At 45.4% G+C, this 10,098-nt stretch overlaps 1 protein-coding gene across 1 annotated transcript; it reads left to right on the top strand.

The window, feature by feature from the left end:
* The first annotated feature begins 2,771 nt into the window (after positions 1 to 2,771).
* On the top strand, positions 2,772 to 8,441 carry LOC101786822 (RNA polymerase II C-terminal domain phosphatase-like 4). The gene is made up of 8 exons (XM_004962135.2): positions 2,772 to 2,980; positions 4,400 to 4,473; positions 4,895 to 5,022; positions 5,236 to 5,416; positions 6,217 to 6,506; positions 6,867 to 7,055; positions 7,195 to 7,233; positions 7,558 to 8,441. Exons 1-8 carry the CDS (start codon positions 2,772 to 2,774, stop codon positions 8,077 to 8,079), a joined length of 1,632 nt encoding a protein of 543 aa, XP_004962192.1. The 3' UTR covers positions 8,080 to 8,441.
* Positions 8,442 to 10,098: the final 1,657 nt, after the last annotated feature.

Genomic DNA, 10,098 nt, shown 5'->3' with positions numbered 1-10,098 from the left:
TGCCCTGCAGCAGATGGAAAGAAAGCTAATAAAAGATTCAACTACGTACGGCCCTTCGTGCCTACCAGGGCCTGTTCGCTTTAGTTTATAAGCCGGTTGAAAAGCTGAAACGGCTGATTTGTTGTGAGAGAAAAATATTGTTTGGTGGCTGATAAGTCGGTTGAATAAGCTGAAGCGAACAGGCCCACAAATGGGAAATAACAAACAAACTCCGCCTTGAAGGCTTGAACCCGGCAAGAGAGGCGGAGAGAGTGGAGCGAATAGCGCCACGCTGTCGTGATATGCGGAGATACGGGGAAAAGTGGTCGCATCTCGCACTCCCCGTCCATGGTGCCGTGATGGTCGGAGCTCGCGAGGAAGGGGAGCTGCTGCGGGAAGAAAGAAGCTGATGGAGAGGGGCGACGGCGACGGCGCGTGTGCAGGAGAGTGGAGACGAAGACGGCAGCGGAGGCGGCGGAACCCGTGCGCTGCTTGGCCTCCTCGGCGCTTGCAAGTTGCAAGGCAGAGCCGCGGAGAGGACGGGGTTGTCGGTCGAGCAGTTTGAGAGGATTGGCCTCCTCGGCGCTTGCAAGTTGCAAGGCAGAGCCGCGGAGAGGACGGGGTTGTCGGCCGAGCAGTTCGAGAGGATTCGCGAGCAATTGGGTTTACGGGTTGCTGGGTGAGGGACCCGAACCTACCCACATCGGACGGCCTATGTCGCGAGCTATGGTTAACGGCTTATCAGAAGGAGTGGATATCCGCAATGAGCTGGGAATGCACCAGCTCTAAAATGGAGAGATCTCTCCTTGGCTCAGCGGCCATTTGGGCCTCTTTTGGGGGAAAGCCCAACTAATTTGCCTGCCTGCCACACTTCGCCGATTTTTTTTATTTCTTCATTTCTTTATTTTAGCATTTTGTAAAAATATATATCCAAATAAAAAAATTGTAAATCTATACGCATACCGCCGATGCGCCGTTTGAAACAGCTGCAACCAATTCAACCCGTGGAAGTGCACTGTACCAACCTTGAACCGGCGCAATTTCCTTCCTCTGGACATCATATTTTAAAAAAATCATAACTAATTCATATGAACTCAGATGGAGATAAATTTTATATGAAAATTGTAGATCTCGATGCGATATACAACTTTGTAGTCCAAACTTTTATCATTTGGAATCATATTGGTACTCAAATAATCGATACAATGTTCAGATCTAAAATCCAGCAGAATTTCCCTTCTTTGGACAACACATCTTTAAAAAATCATAACTAATTCATATGAACTCGGATGGAGATAAGCTTTGCATGAAAATTGTATATCTTTACGAGATCTATAATGTTTTAGTTCAAACTGTTTTCATTTGAAAACATCTTGGTGCTCAAATAATCGACACAATGTTAAGATCTAAAATTCAATTGTGTCGATTATTTGAACACCAAGATGATTCCAAATAAAAAAAAGTTTGAACTACAACGTTGTAGATTTCATCAAGAACTACAATTTTAATACAAATTGTATCTCCATCTGAGTTCAGATAAATTAGTTATAATTTTTTGAAGATATGATGTCCATAGAAGGGAAGTTGAAGATATGCATATAGATTTGCAATTTGCAATTTTTTTATTTGAACATATATATTTTGCAAAATACTAAAATAAAATAAAATAAATTCATCTCCTCCTCTGTCTCTCTCTGGTAGGCCTGGGCATTCGATACTACCGAACCGAACCGATCGGTTTTTCGGTTTTTGATGAAGTTCGGTTCTAAGGAAACTCGGTACCGATCGGTTCTTCAAAAAATCGGTACCGACAAAGTTCAATTTCGGGTAGTTCGGTTCAGTTCTGGTTCCGAACCGAACTAACTGACCAAATGGTTCACGCTTCTCCTCGCCGTCGTCCTCGCCCCGGTGCCGTCAATGCCCCAAGTCTGACCGACCCCCTCTCGCGCCGTTGAAGAAGATGCACTTGTGGCCATCGCTCCGGATTCGGGACTCATTCAAGCATGGGTACCTGCAGAAGCTGGAGCTCAACCTCAGCCACATGAAGCGCGCGCAGTGGCAGGGACAGGGGCAGAAGGGCGAGGGCCAGGACGGCCAGGCTGGCGGCGGGAAGGCGTCGCTGCTCCAGGATCACTTGTCGTCGGGGTCCGTGCTGGCGGGCGCGCTCGAGCTCACCTGGGACGCCGTCCTGGGAGGACGTGCTGGCCGTCGGGTAGGGATGCAGCGCCACGGGAGGACGCAAGGGGGCACTGGGACTCCAGGAGGGCGCGCCGGCCGCCGGGGCAGGCGCGTGCAGCGGCAGCGCGGGTGGGGATGCGGCGGGCGGCGTGGGTGAGGAGGTTGGGACACGGGACGCGGCGTGTGGAGACTCGAGTGGGCAGTGGCTAGGGCTACTCGCTCGCTGGGCCTTATTGGGCCTCCGGGGTCGAGCAGAAGCAATAGACGCAAGCTGGGCCTCCGGTTCTTCGGTTAACCAAGGAGAGGAACCGTTTAACCGAACAAAGTTCGGTTTCTAGGAACTGAGAACCGAACAGAGAATCGAAATTTCAGTTCCTGATTAGTTCGGTTTGATTTCAGTTAGTTCGGTTCTCAGTTCTCGGTAAAATTTGCCCGGGGCTACTCTCTGGACAGAACAAGAAAAGCCCAGCTCGCTTCTTATTTACACGTTCGTTTCCATTTTCGCTTCCCCTCTTTCCTGTTTTTTCCCCTCTTTTTTCGGCTCCGTCGTTTCGTTCCCCACCCACCCGACGAGCTCCTTGCCCTTGTGCGGCTGTGCCCTCGGCGCCGCGCCCATGAGCCTCGCCGAGGCGCCGTCGCCGTCCCCGTCGTCGTCGAGCGGAAGCGACGACTTCGCCGCCCTCCTCGACTCCGAGCTCGAGCTCGCCTCCGGCGCCGACTCCGCCTTCCCTGGCGACCCCTCCTCCGCCTCGCCCGATACCGACGACGAGGGCGAGGATGAGGATTCGGAGGAGGTGGAAGTTGAACTCCTAGAACAGAACAGGTACGCGCCGCCTCCACGCTCCTCCCTCCTCTCACTTCGCCACTAGACGGCCCCATGGGTTTGGCAGCTCCGGTACGCGATTATAACCTTTGATTCCACGCGCATTTAGAGCTAGATGATCGGCTTCGCCATTGGAGTAGGGAGGAACAGATTTGCGTCGGTTTGAGTTTATTAGGGTTCCGTGCTTGATTGGGTAGATCATATGCTCGAGGGTTTTTGCTTCCTGTTACTTGCATCGCGGCGTCTTAAACTGGGTGGATCAGCTAGTGATTCTGAAAGTTTTTTTTTATCTCCTTCTAGGGTTTACTCGAATTTGTATTGCTCCTGTACTGAGCGCACTTAATCATATTGACTATTCAGTCAGAACTTTATATTATGTGAAGTATGGAATCTGAAATTCATGTAACCAGTTGATTTGATGGCATTGCTCTATCTTACAATCTCCTCTTGTGGTATGCAAGATTGATTTATTACGTTTGTCCTGATTCAGTCTCCAGCTTATGCTATTCCAAGCTGAAACTAGAACAAGGCATACTAGCATGTGCTGCAGTCCTTCCACCAGAAATCTTCCAAATAAATGTAACCTGGGGATTTTTTTTCGGGAGGGTTTGTTAGGTAAATGGTTACTGAGCTTTCTGTTTACTGACAACAAGGTCATCCTATCTATGAGGTAAATGATAGAATTCACATGTGCTTTGTTGCTGCAAGCCATATTAACTCTTCTATTTCAAAGAGAGTTGTGTGTGTTTGCTCAAAACTTGTGTTACTTCAGAGATCACTTCCCTCATGTTTGGTTTGGGGCCTATTAGTTGTAAATTTGGCATGTGCCAGGGCAGGATGACACCTAATTATGAATTAGGATTTTGTTTAATAATTAAAATCCTAATCCACCCCTTCTAATCCAAAGAGGTCCAGGTAGATCATTGAATTCCAGTTTTTGAGTTAGGCACCGGTTGCTGGTGGTGCTTAGTGACTAGGCAGGCTAGGTGGCTGCCCTTTCCTGTTTTGTGCTTGATTTTCTGGTGTTCAGTATCCATCCAAATGCTTGTTAGATCACTGATTCACATGAAATTCAAATTTCTGATGTTAAAGACAAATCTGATATGAACAGAACTGTATGAGCAGTTACAATATCATGGAGGTATTGATGGTATAAAATATCATGTTTCTGTAAAAATGCTGCATCAGATGATTAACCTTAGTACAACTTGTATCAAGCGTGGTGGCCTTCCATGCTGGGTAGTAAGAGTGTTATCATTGAGGATAGTGATGACGAGAGCATCCTAGTATAGTAGTATCTGAGGAAAAGGATGAGAAAAATTCATGGGATGAAGTTGTGTTAAGAATGAACTAATCATGACTAGTTTTGTAGATTTTGTAATGTAAATCTGACTGCTGTCAACTGCATGCAAAATCCAGTGCTAAAAGGCGTAGAGTGGAGGAACAGAGCCAAGATCAAGGAACATCAATTAGGCCTGACAAAATTGCCACTGGTATGCTTGTTAGCCTCGCTTTGCAAATCTGTTTGTAAGTTTAGCAGCTAAAGGGGACATATTCACATACTAAAAAATGTGGTGTTTCTGGGTAGAATTTTCACTTTAGGCTGCATTGTGTTTCCTTTTTTATTCAATGCACTAATTGAACAAATGGCTGCCCTGTCACATTTTTTTTGTTCAGAGTTGTAAAGTAGAACCCACTGTCAGTCATTTATATTTTTGTTTTTTCATACAACAAATTGTCCGGCTGCGGGGGCTATTATGTTTTTCATGATATCCCCAAAATTTTGGGTATCTTCCTTTCTTTTTTCTGTTACAATTGCCTTTGGCTTAGTTTGTCATATATTGAGCACTGAATGTCCAATTGTCCATGTGTGATAGAGTGGCATGTTGAATTCTTGAATGTGTATTTTATCAGGCCCATCTAAAAATGTTCAAGTTGAGGTATGTCCACATCCTGGATATTTTGGGGGGCTTTGCTTTAGATGTGGCAAGCCACAAGATGAAGAAGATGCTTCAGGAGTTGCTTTTGGTTACATCCACAAGGTATTGTCAAACCGAATGCAAAAAATAATTTAGGAGTATCTTAACATAGATTTCAGGAGTGCGGTGTTTCCTTATCGCACCTGGCTTATATAATGCTGATTTTTGGACCATTGTTGGCACTGTATTTTCATTTTTTTTCCATTTCCAGTTGTACTTGCATAGTGACTTCTCTCCAAACAGTTTTACAAATTTAGGAGAATTATTAAAATGCAGGGCTTGAGGCTAGGTACTTCAGAAATTGACAGATTACGTGGCGCTGATTTGAAGAATCTGCTGCGTGAAAGAAAACTAGTGCTTATTTTAGACCTGGATCATACACTGATCAACTCGACCAAACTCCAAGATATTTCTTCTGCTGAGAATGAGTTGGGTATTCGGACTGCTGCTTTAAAAGGTAATAGTATCTAGTTGTATTTTTAAGCTTTGAGAACATGTTTTTTTTTATAAATTATATTCTATTACCATAAGGTACCACCTCTGATCCCAATTATAGAGATGCTGGTATGCTGTTATGATTTACTTAATCAACTTCATTTTTACACTAATTTATTTGAAAGTATTAGAAACCACAGGGAAATGGCATGAGTTAAATATACATTATAATTTTGAAATCTGTCTAATAATTTTAAATCTGTATTATTTACAAAATTATTTGAAAATACTGGTCAATGTCGGGTCATTGCTCTAACAGACAATGAAAAGGAAAAGATGCCATGTATGTCTGAATTTTGACTGGAATGCATACAGTTTTCCAAGGGCAGAGCCAATGCGGCTAGCATATCAATATAGAAAATAGAGGTTAAAATGCCACTACTCATGGCCTGTCTGTATGCTTTTGCTATTTCCTGCATAATGTTGTTTAGTTAGAGATTGATACTATAAGGACTTTACCCTCTAGTACCTCAATAATTTGTTCTTAGACATACCTTTTTTATGGCTTGGTGCAGTTAGCATCAATTTTTATTACGCACAAATGAACTTTACAAGTCTTTTCTAAGTTTGATCCCATTTAGCAGCATGATCAACAGCTTTTATATGATCACTAAATTCTAGTGAATGCTAGATTTTTTTATGGTAGACATTATCATCTTCCCTGTTGTCCTTGTTTCATGTCCTTTGATCCTTGCTGAAACTGCTGTTGCTTATCCATGCATATATAATATAGCTAGTGAACCCCTCATGTACTAATTGCAGATGATCCGGACAGAAGCATCTTCTCACTAGATTCAATGCAGATGCTCACGAAGTTGAGACCATTTGTTCGTAATTTTTTGAAAGAAGCAAGCAATATGTTTGAGATGTATATATACACCATGGGTGACAAAGCTTATGCAATTGAAATAGCGAAGCTTCTTGACCCTAGTAATGTCTATTTTCCTTCAAAAGTGATTTCGAACTCAGATTGCACCCAGCGCCACCAGAAAGGTCTTGATGTGATTCTTGGGGCTGAAAGTGTTGCAGTGATTCTTGATGACACTGAATATGTAAGTGCTTGATTGTTTTCAGCAACTGTGTCATTTTTTACCCAACAGGACAGCCCAATCTGAAACAATTTTAATTCATGTAAACAGAAGTCACATTATTTGCCATGAGTACATTGGTCAAGCTAGGTCCCAATGTCTTGTTGTAGAATACTCTGGTTGCTGTTTAGTTTTCTTAGGTCGCTCTGCTGTATTTTCCTGTTTTCTTCCAACATATAAACTTAACAGTAGAAACAACCACACACATTTATCAAAGCATAGAAGCTGGTTGGAGCTTTTTATTTCTCGATCAGAGTGATAATTTCTTCTTTTATTGTAATTTATCATTCATGTTTGGCCAGCCTGAAATGATTTTTTTTCCAGGTCTGGCAGAAGCATAAAGAGAACCTGATTCTGATGGAGAGATATCATTACTTTGCTTCAAGCTGCCGCCAATTTGGTTTTGGTGTTAAATCTTTGTCAGAGTCGATGCAGGATGAAAGGGAGAGTGATGGTGCTTTGGCCACCGTTTTAGATGTATTGAAGCGCATACACACAATTTTCTTTGACACGGTTTGTTGCTTCAGTATATAGTTTTATTACATCTTATGGCTCTTTATTTCTACAGTCTATTCCTCACAGTAGACCTGAATCTTGTGAGCACAAAAGTTTTTCATATGTAACCATCTGTTCTTGTACTTCTCGTCTGTAGGCTGTTGAAACTGCTCTTTCTTCACGGGATGTAAGACAGGTAGGCCACTAGACCTACAGTTACCCTTCATGCTGTCTGTTATACTTTAAGAGTTATTATGATATTTACAAACAAAGCATTGTTTTTTAGCTTGCACTAATTGTCATCATTTTGTGGAATGTGGACATATCACTATCACATGCAAAACTAATCGTGACGGATAGTGTTTATGCGTAATGAAAATAATTAGAACTATTCTTAGTAGCAAATACAGTTGCGTTTGTCAGTTTTAAAATGACTCAACTACGACTTGTTTACCATGGTATGGCCTACAGATTTCATTTGCCGTGGGCTGCTTCTCGTGTTTGTGTGTCCCCTATGCAGGTGATCAAGACAGTACGAAAGGAAGTCCTGGAAGGCTGCAAACTTGTCTTCAGTCGGGTGTTCCCAAATACCTCTCGCCCACAGGAGCAGATGATGTGGAAGATGGCCGAGCATCTGGGCGCTGTTTGCTCCACAGATGTAGATTCCACAGTGACCCACGTTGTGGCTGTGGATCTGGGAACAGAAAAGGCCCGCTGGGCTGTAAAGAACAAGAAGTTTTTGGTCCACCCACGCTGGATCGAAGCCGCCAATTTCCGGTGGCACCGGCAACCGGAGGAAGATTTTCCTGTCATTCCACCGAAGGAAAAGAGCACAGATAAGGAACCGAGCAAAGATAAAGAAGAAAATGCTGTAGCAGGCCAGAAGGAAACGAGCAACGATAAAAAAGAAGAAAATGCTGTAGCTGGTCAGAAGGAAACGAGCAACGATCAAGAGGACAATGATGTAGCCGGCCAGAAGGAGAAGGATGGCGCCAAAGAAAACGCTGTGGCCACTACTGCTACAGGCCCTGCTGACTCATAAGCTATGTAGGGCTCGAAAGGTGTCTGACATGTAGTGTAGGCGTGCAGGATTGGGGGGACGGAAATTTAGCTTTTGTTACCCGTTCGTGCAGGGCCAGGATGTTGGATCTGGTCCACGTGAAATTTTGCTGCTGACCTGAGATGCTGATTGGGCCTCCGACCATCTAAATTAGGGTACGATAACATTTCAGAAGTTTAAGCAAATTGATGTGGTTATGGCACAATTCTAGGATTAAGTTATGCGATTGTGTATGCAAACTATTGTAGCTTTACCTGCTTCTGCAGGTATTTGCTCCGGAATCGGAATTGAACTTCATTTACTTTTAGTAATGGCAAATGGACTCCGTGATTTCAAGGTTGAAATGCTCCAGATGAATGATTATTCTGATTTCTGAACTGGAAAGGATACAGGTGCAGATTGCTATTATATGGTCATACACTGGATATGATGTGAAACGATGCTAAAAAAAAAAGCATATGATGTGAAACGCTATCCGATAGACCAGTAGGTCCTTTAGTTATAGGCTTTATAGCGATGATGAGAAATTCAGGCACTTCGTCTTGTCGTCAAAGGTGCGAGAGAAAGAATCTCTCTTCTGCTTTCCCGTGATTTTTGTGTGATGCTGACGTCACACATGCACTATCTTATCCTGAAGCCTTTTCTAGACCTGACGTCCCATCATTAAAGCCTCAAGGTAACCTACGAATTTGCTCCTGTTAATATAATTCTGTTCTCATTAAAGGATAAAGAGCAATGCCAAAGTTATGGAACTTTCACGTACAATTGTCGTGCCAAGCAGGGGCTAGAAAGCGTCTGAGCACTTGAATGGTGACTTTCACTTGCATACGAAACAGAGATCTTAAAGCACAAGCCATTGCTCATTATCATGATATATCGCCTTTGAACGTTTCGGATCGATACGTCCTCCGCAATCAGGCCACGGGTCAGGCCACTTGATATCAAGTCCCGTGTGTACAAGGCCACGACAAGACAACGAAACTACCCTGGTACCTGATGGACAGACGGCGGTTGCCCTCGGTCCGTGCAGGGAAGCAAAGAAGAGTCGTCCACATGCACAACGGCAGTCCGTCCAAACCCGAGTCGTCCTCCGCAATGGCCTTTCTTGGACAGGAAAGGTCAAAATGATTGCACATGGATCTCCAGTCCTTGTGGCCATATCCATCCATCGGCATCGGCATCCAGGCGCAGCTGCTGCGTCCGCTCCCCCCGGGCTCCGGACGACGCCCCCCTCCCGCCGCACCCGCACACCACACACACATGCAGATGTCATGTGCCCGGCCGGCACATGCGGCTGCCTCTGCCGCGCATCTTGGCGGCCGCGCCCGCGTTCGTTGGGGGTGCTTGACGGACGGCCAGAGAGGGCTCACGTGGCTGCCGCGTGCGGGTTGGCGTAGAGGTAGAGCCTTGCGGGCCGTTCGGCGGGAGGACGGCGAACCTAGTCGGCTCGATCGGATGGCGCTGGCGCAGGGGATCCGAGGCGGATTTCGGTTGATGTCCACGTTACCCGGGTCCTCCTTTTTGTTCTCTTCGGAGCTGGGATGTGACCATGCCGCGGCGGAGTTGATGAGTTATCCGGGGAGATGCTAGGTCCGTACGTCCACGATGGTGGTCGGCGGCGTTGCCTTGGATCCTTGGACCATGCTGCGCGTTGACAGATGGAGGTCGGGGGAGCCGCCGCGCGGGCGTAGAATGCACGGCATGGCTGCACATGCCGGGTGAGTTGGGACAGGGCAGGTCAAGCGACCTTGGCGTTCATGGGGGAGCGGGGAACCTCTGTTTCGTTTTTCAGCTGTTTTGTTTTGAGATTGAAAATGGACTTGCTGCTGCAATTGTCAATTGGGTATCGGCGGGAGTAGTGTTGTTTTATGGAGGAAAATCCTGGGAGTTTGTGGCTGCCCTTTTGGCCTCACGTCCTCATGCTATCGGCGCCATCTCCAGTGATAAAATCGTCGCACGCACTAGGCAGGCGAGCGGCGCGCGAATCCCCTGCGTTTGTAG

The sequence above is a fragment of the Setaria italica genome, chromosome III (genome assembly GCF_000263155.2).
Source record: "Setaria italica strain Yugu1 chromosome III, Setaria_italica_v2.0, whole genome shotgun sequence".
In the NCBI taxonomy this organism is placed as follows: domain Eukaryota; kingdom Viridiplantae; phylum Streptophyta; class Magnoliopsida; order Poales; family Poaceae; genus Setaria; species Setaria italica.
The sequence above is the reverse complement of the archived record's forward strand: the minus strand, read 5'-3'. Positions and strand labels throughout refer to the sequence as shown.

Coding starts and splice junctions, on each gene's coding strand:
- LOC101786822 (XM_004962135.2), top strand. CDS start 2,772: ATGAGCCTCGCCGAGGCGCCGTCGCCGTCCCCGTCGTCGTCGAGCGGA. Junction 5,023..5,235: donor CTTTTGGTTACATCCACAAG/GTATTGTCAAAC, acceptor ATTAAAATGCAG/GGCTTGAGGCTAGGTACTTC. Junction 5,417..6,216: donor TCGGACTGCTGCTTTAAAAG/GTAATAGTATCT, acceptor TACTAATTGCAG/ATGATCCGGACAGAAGCATC.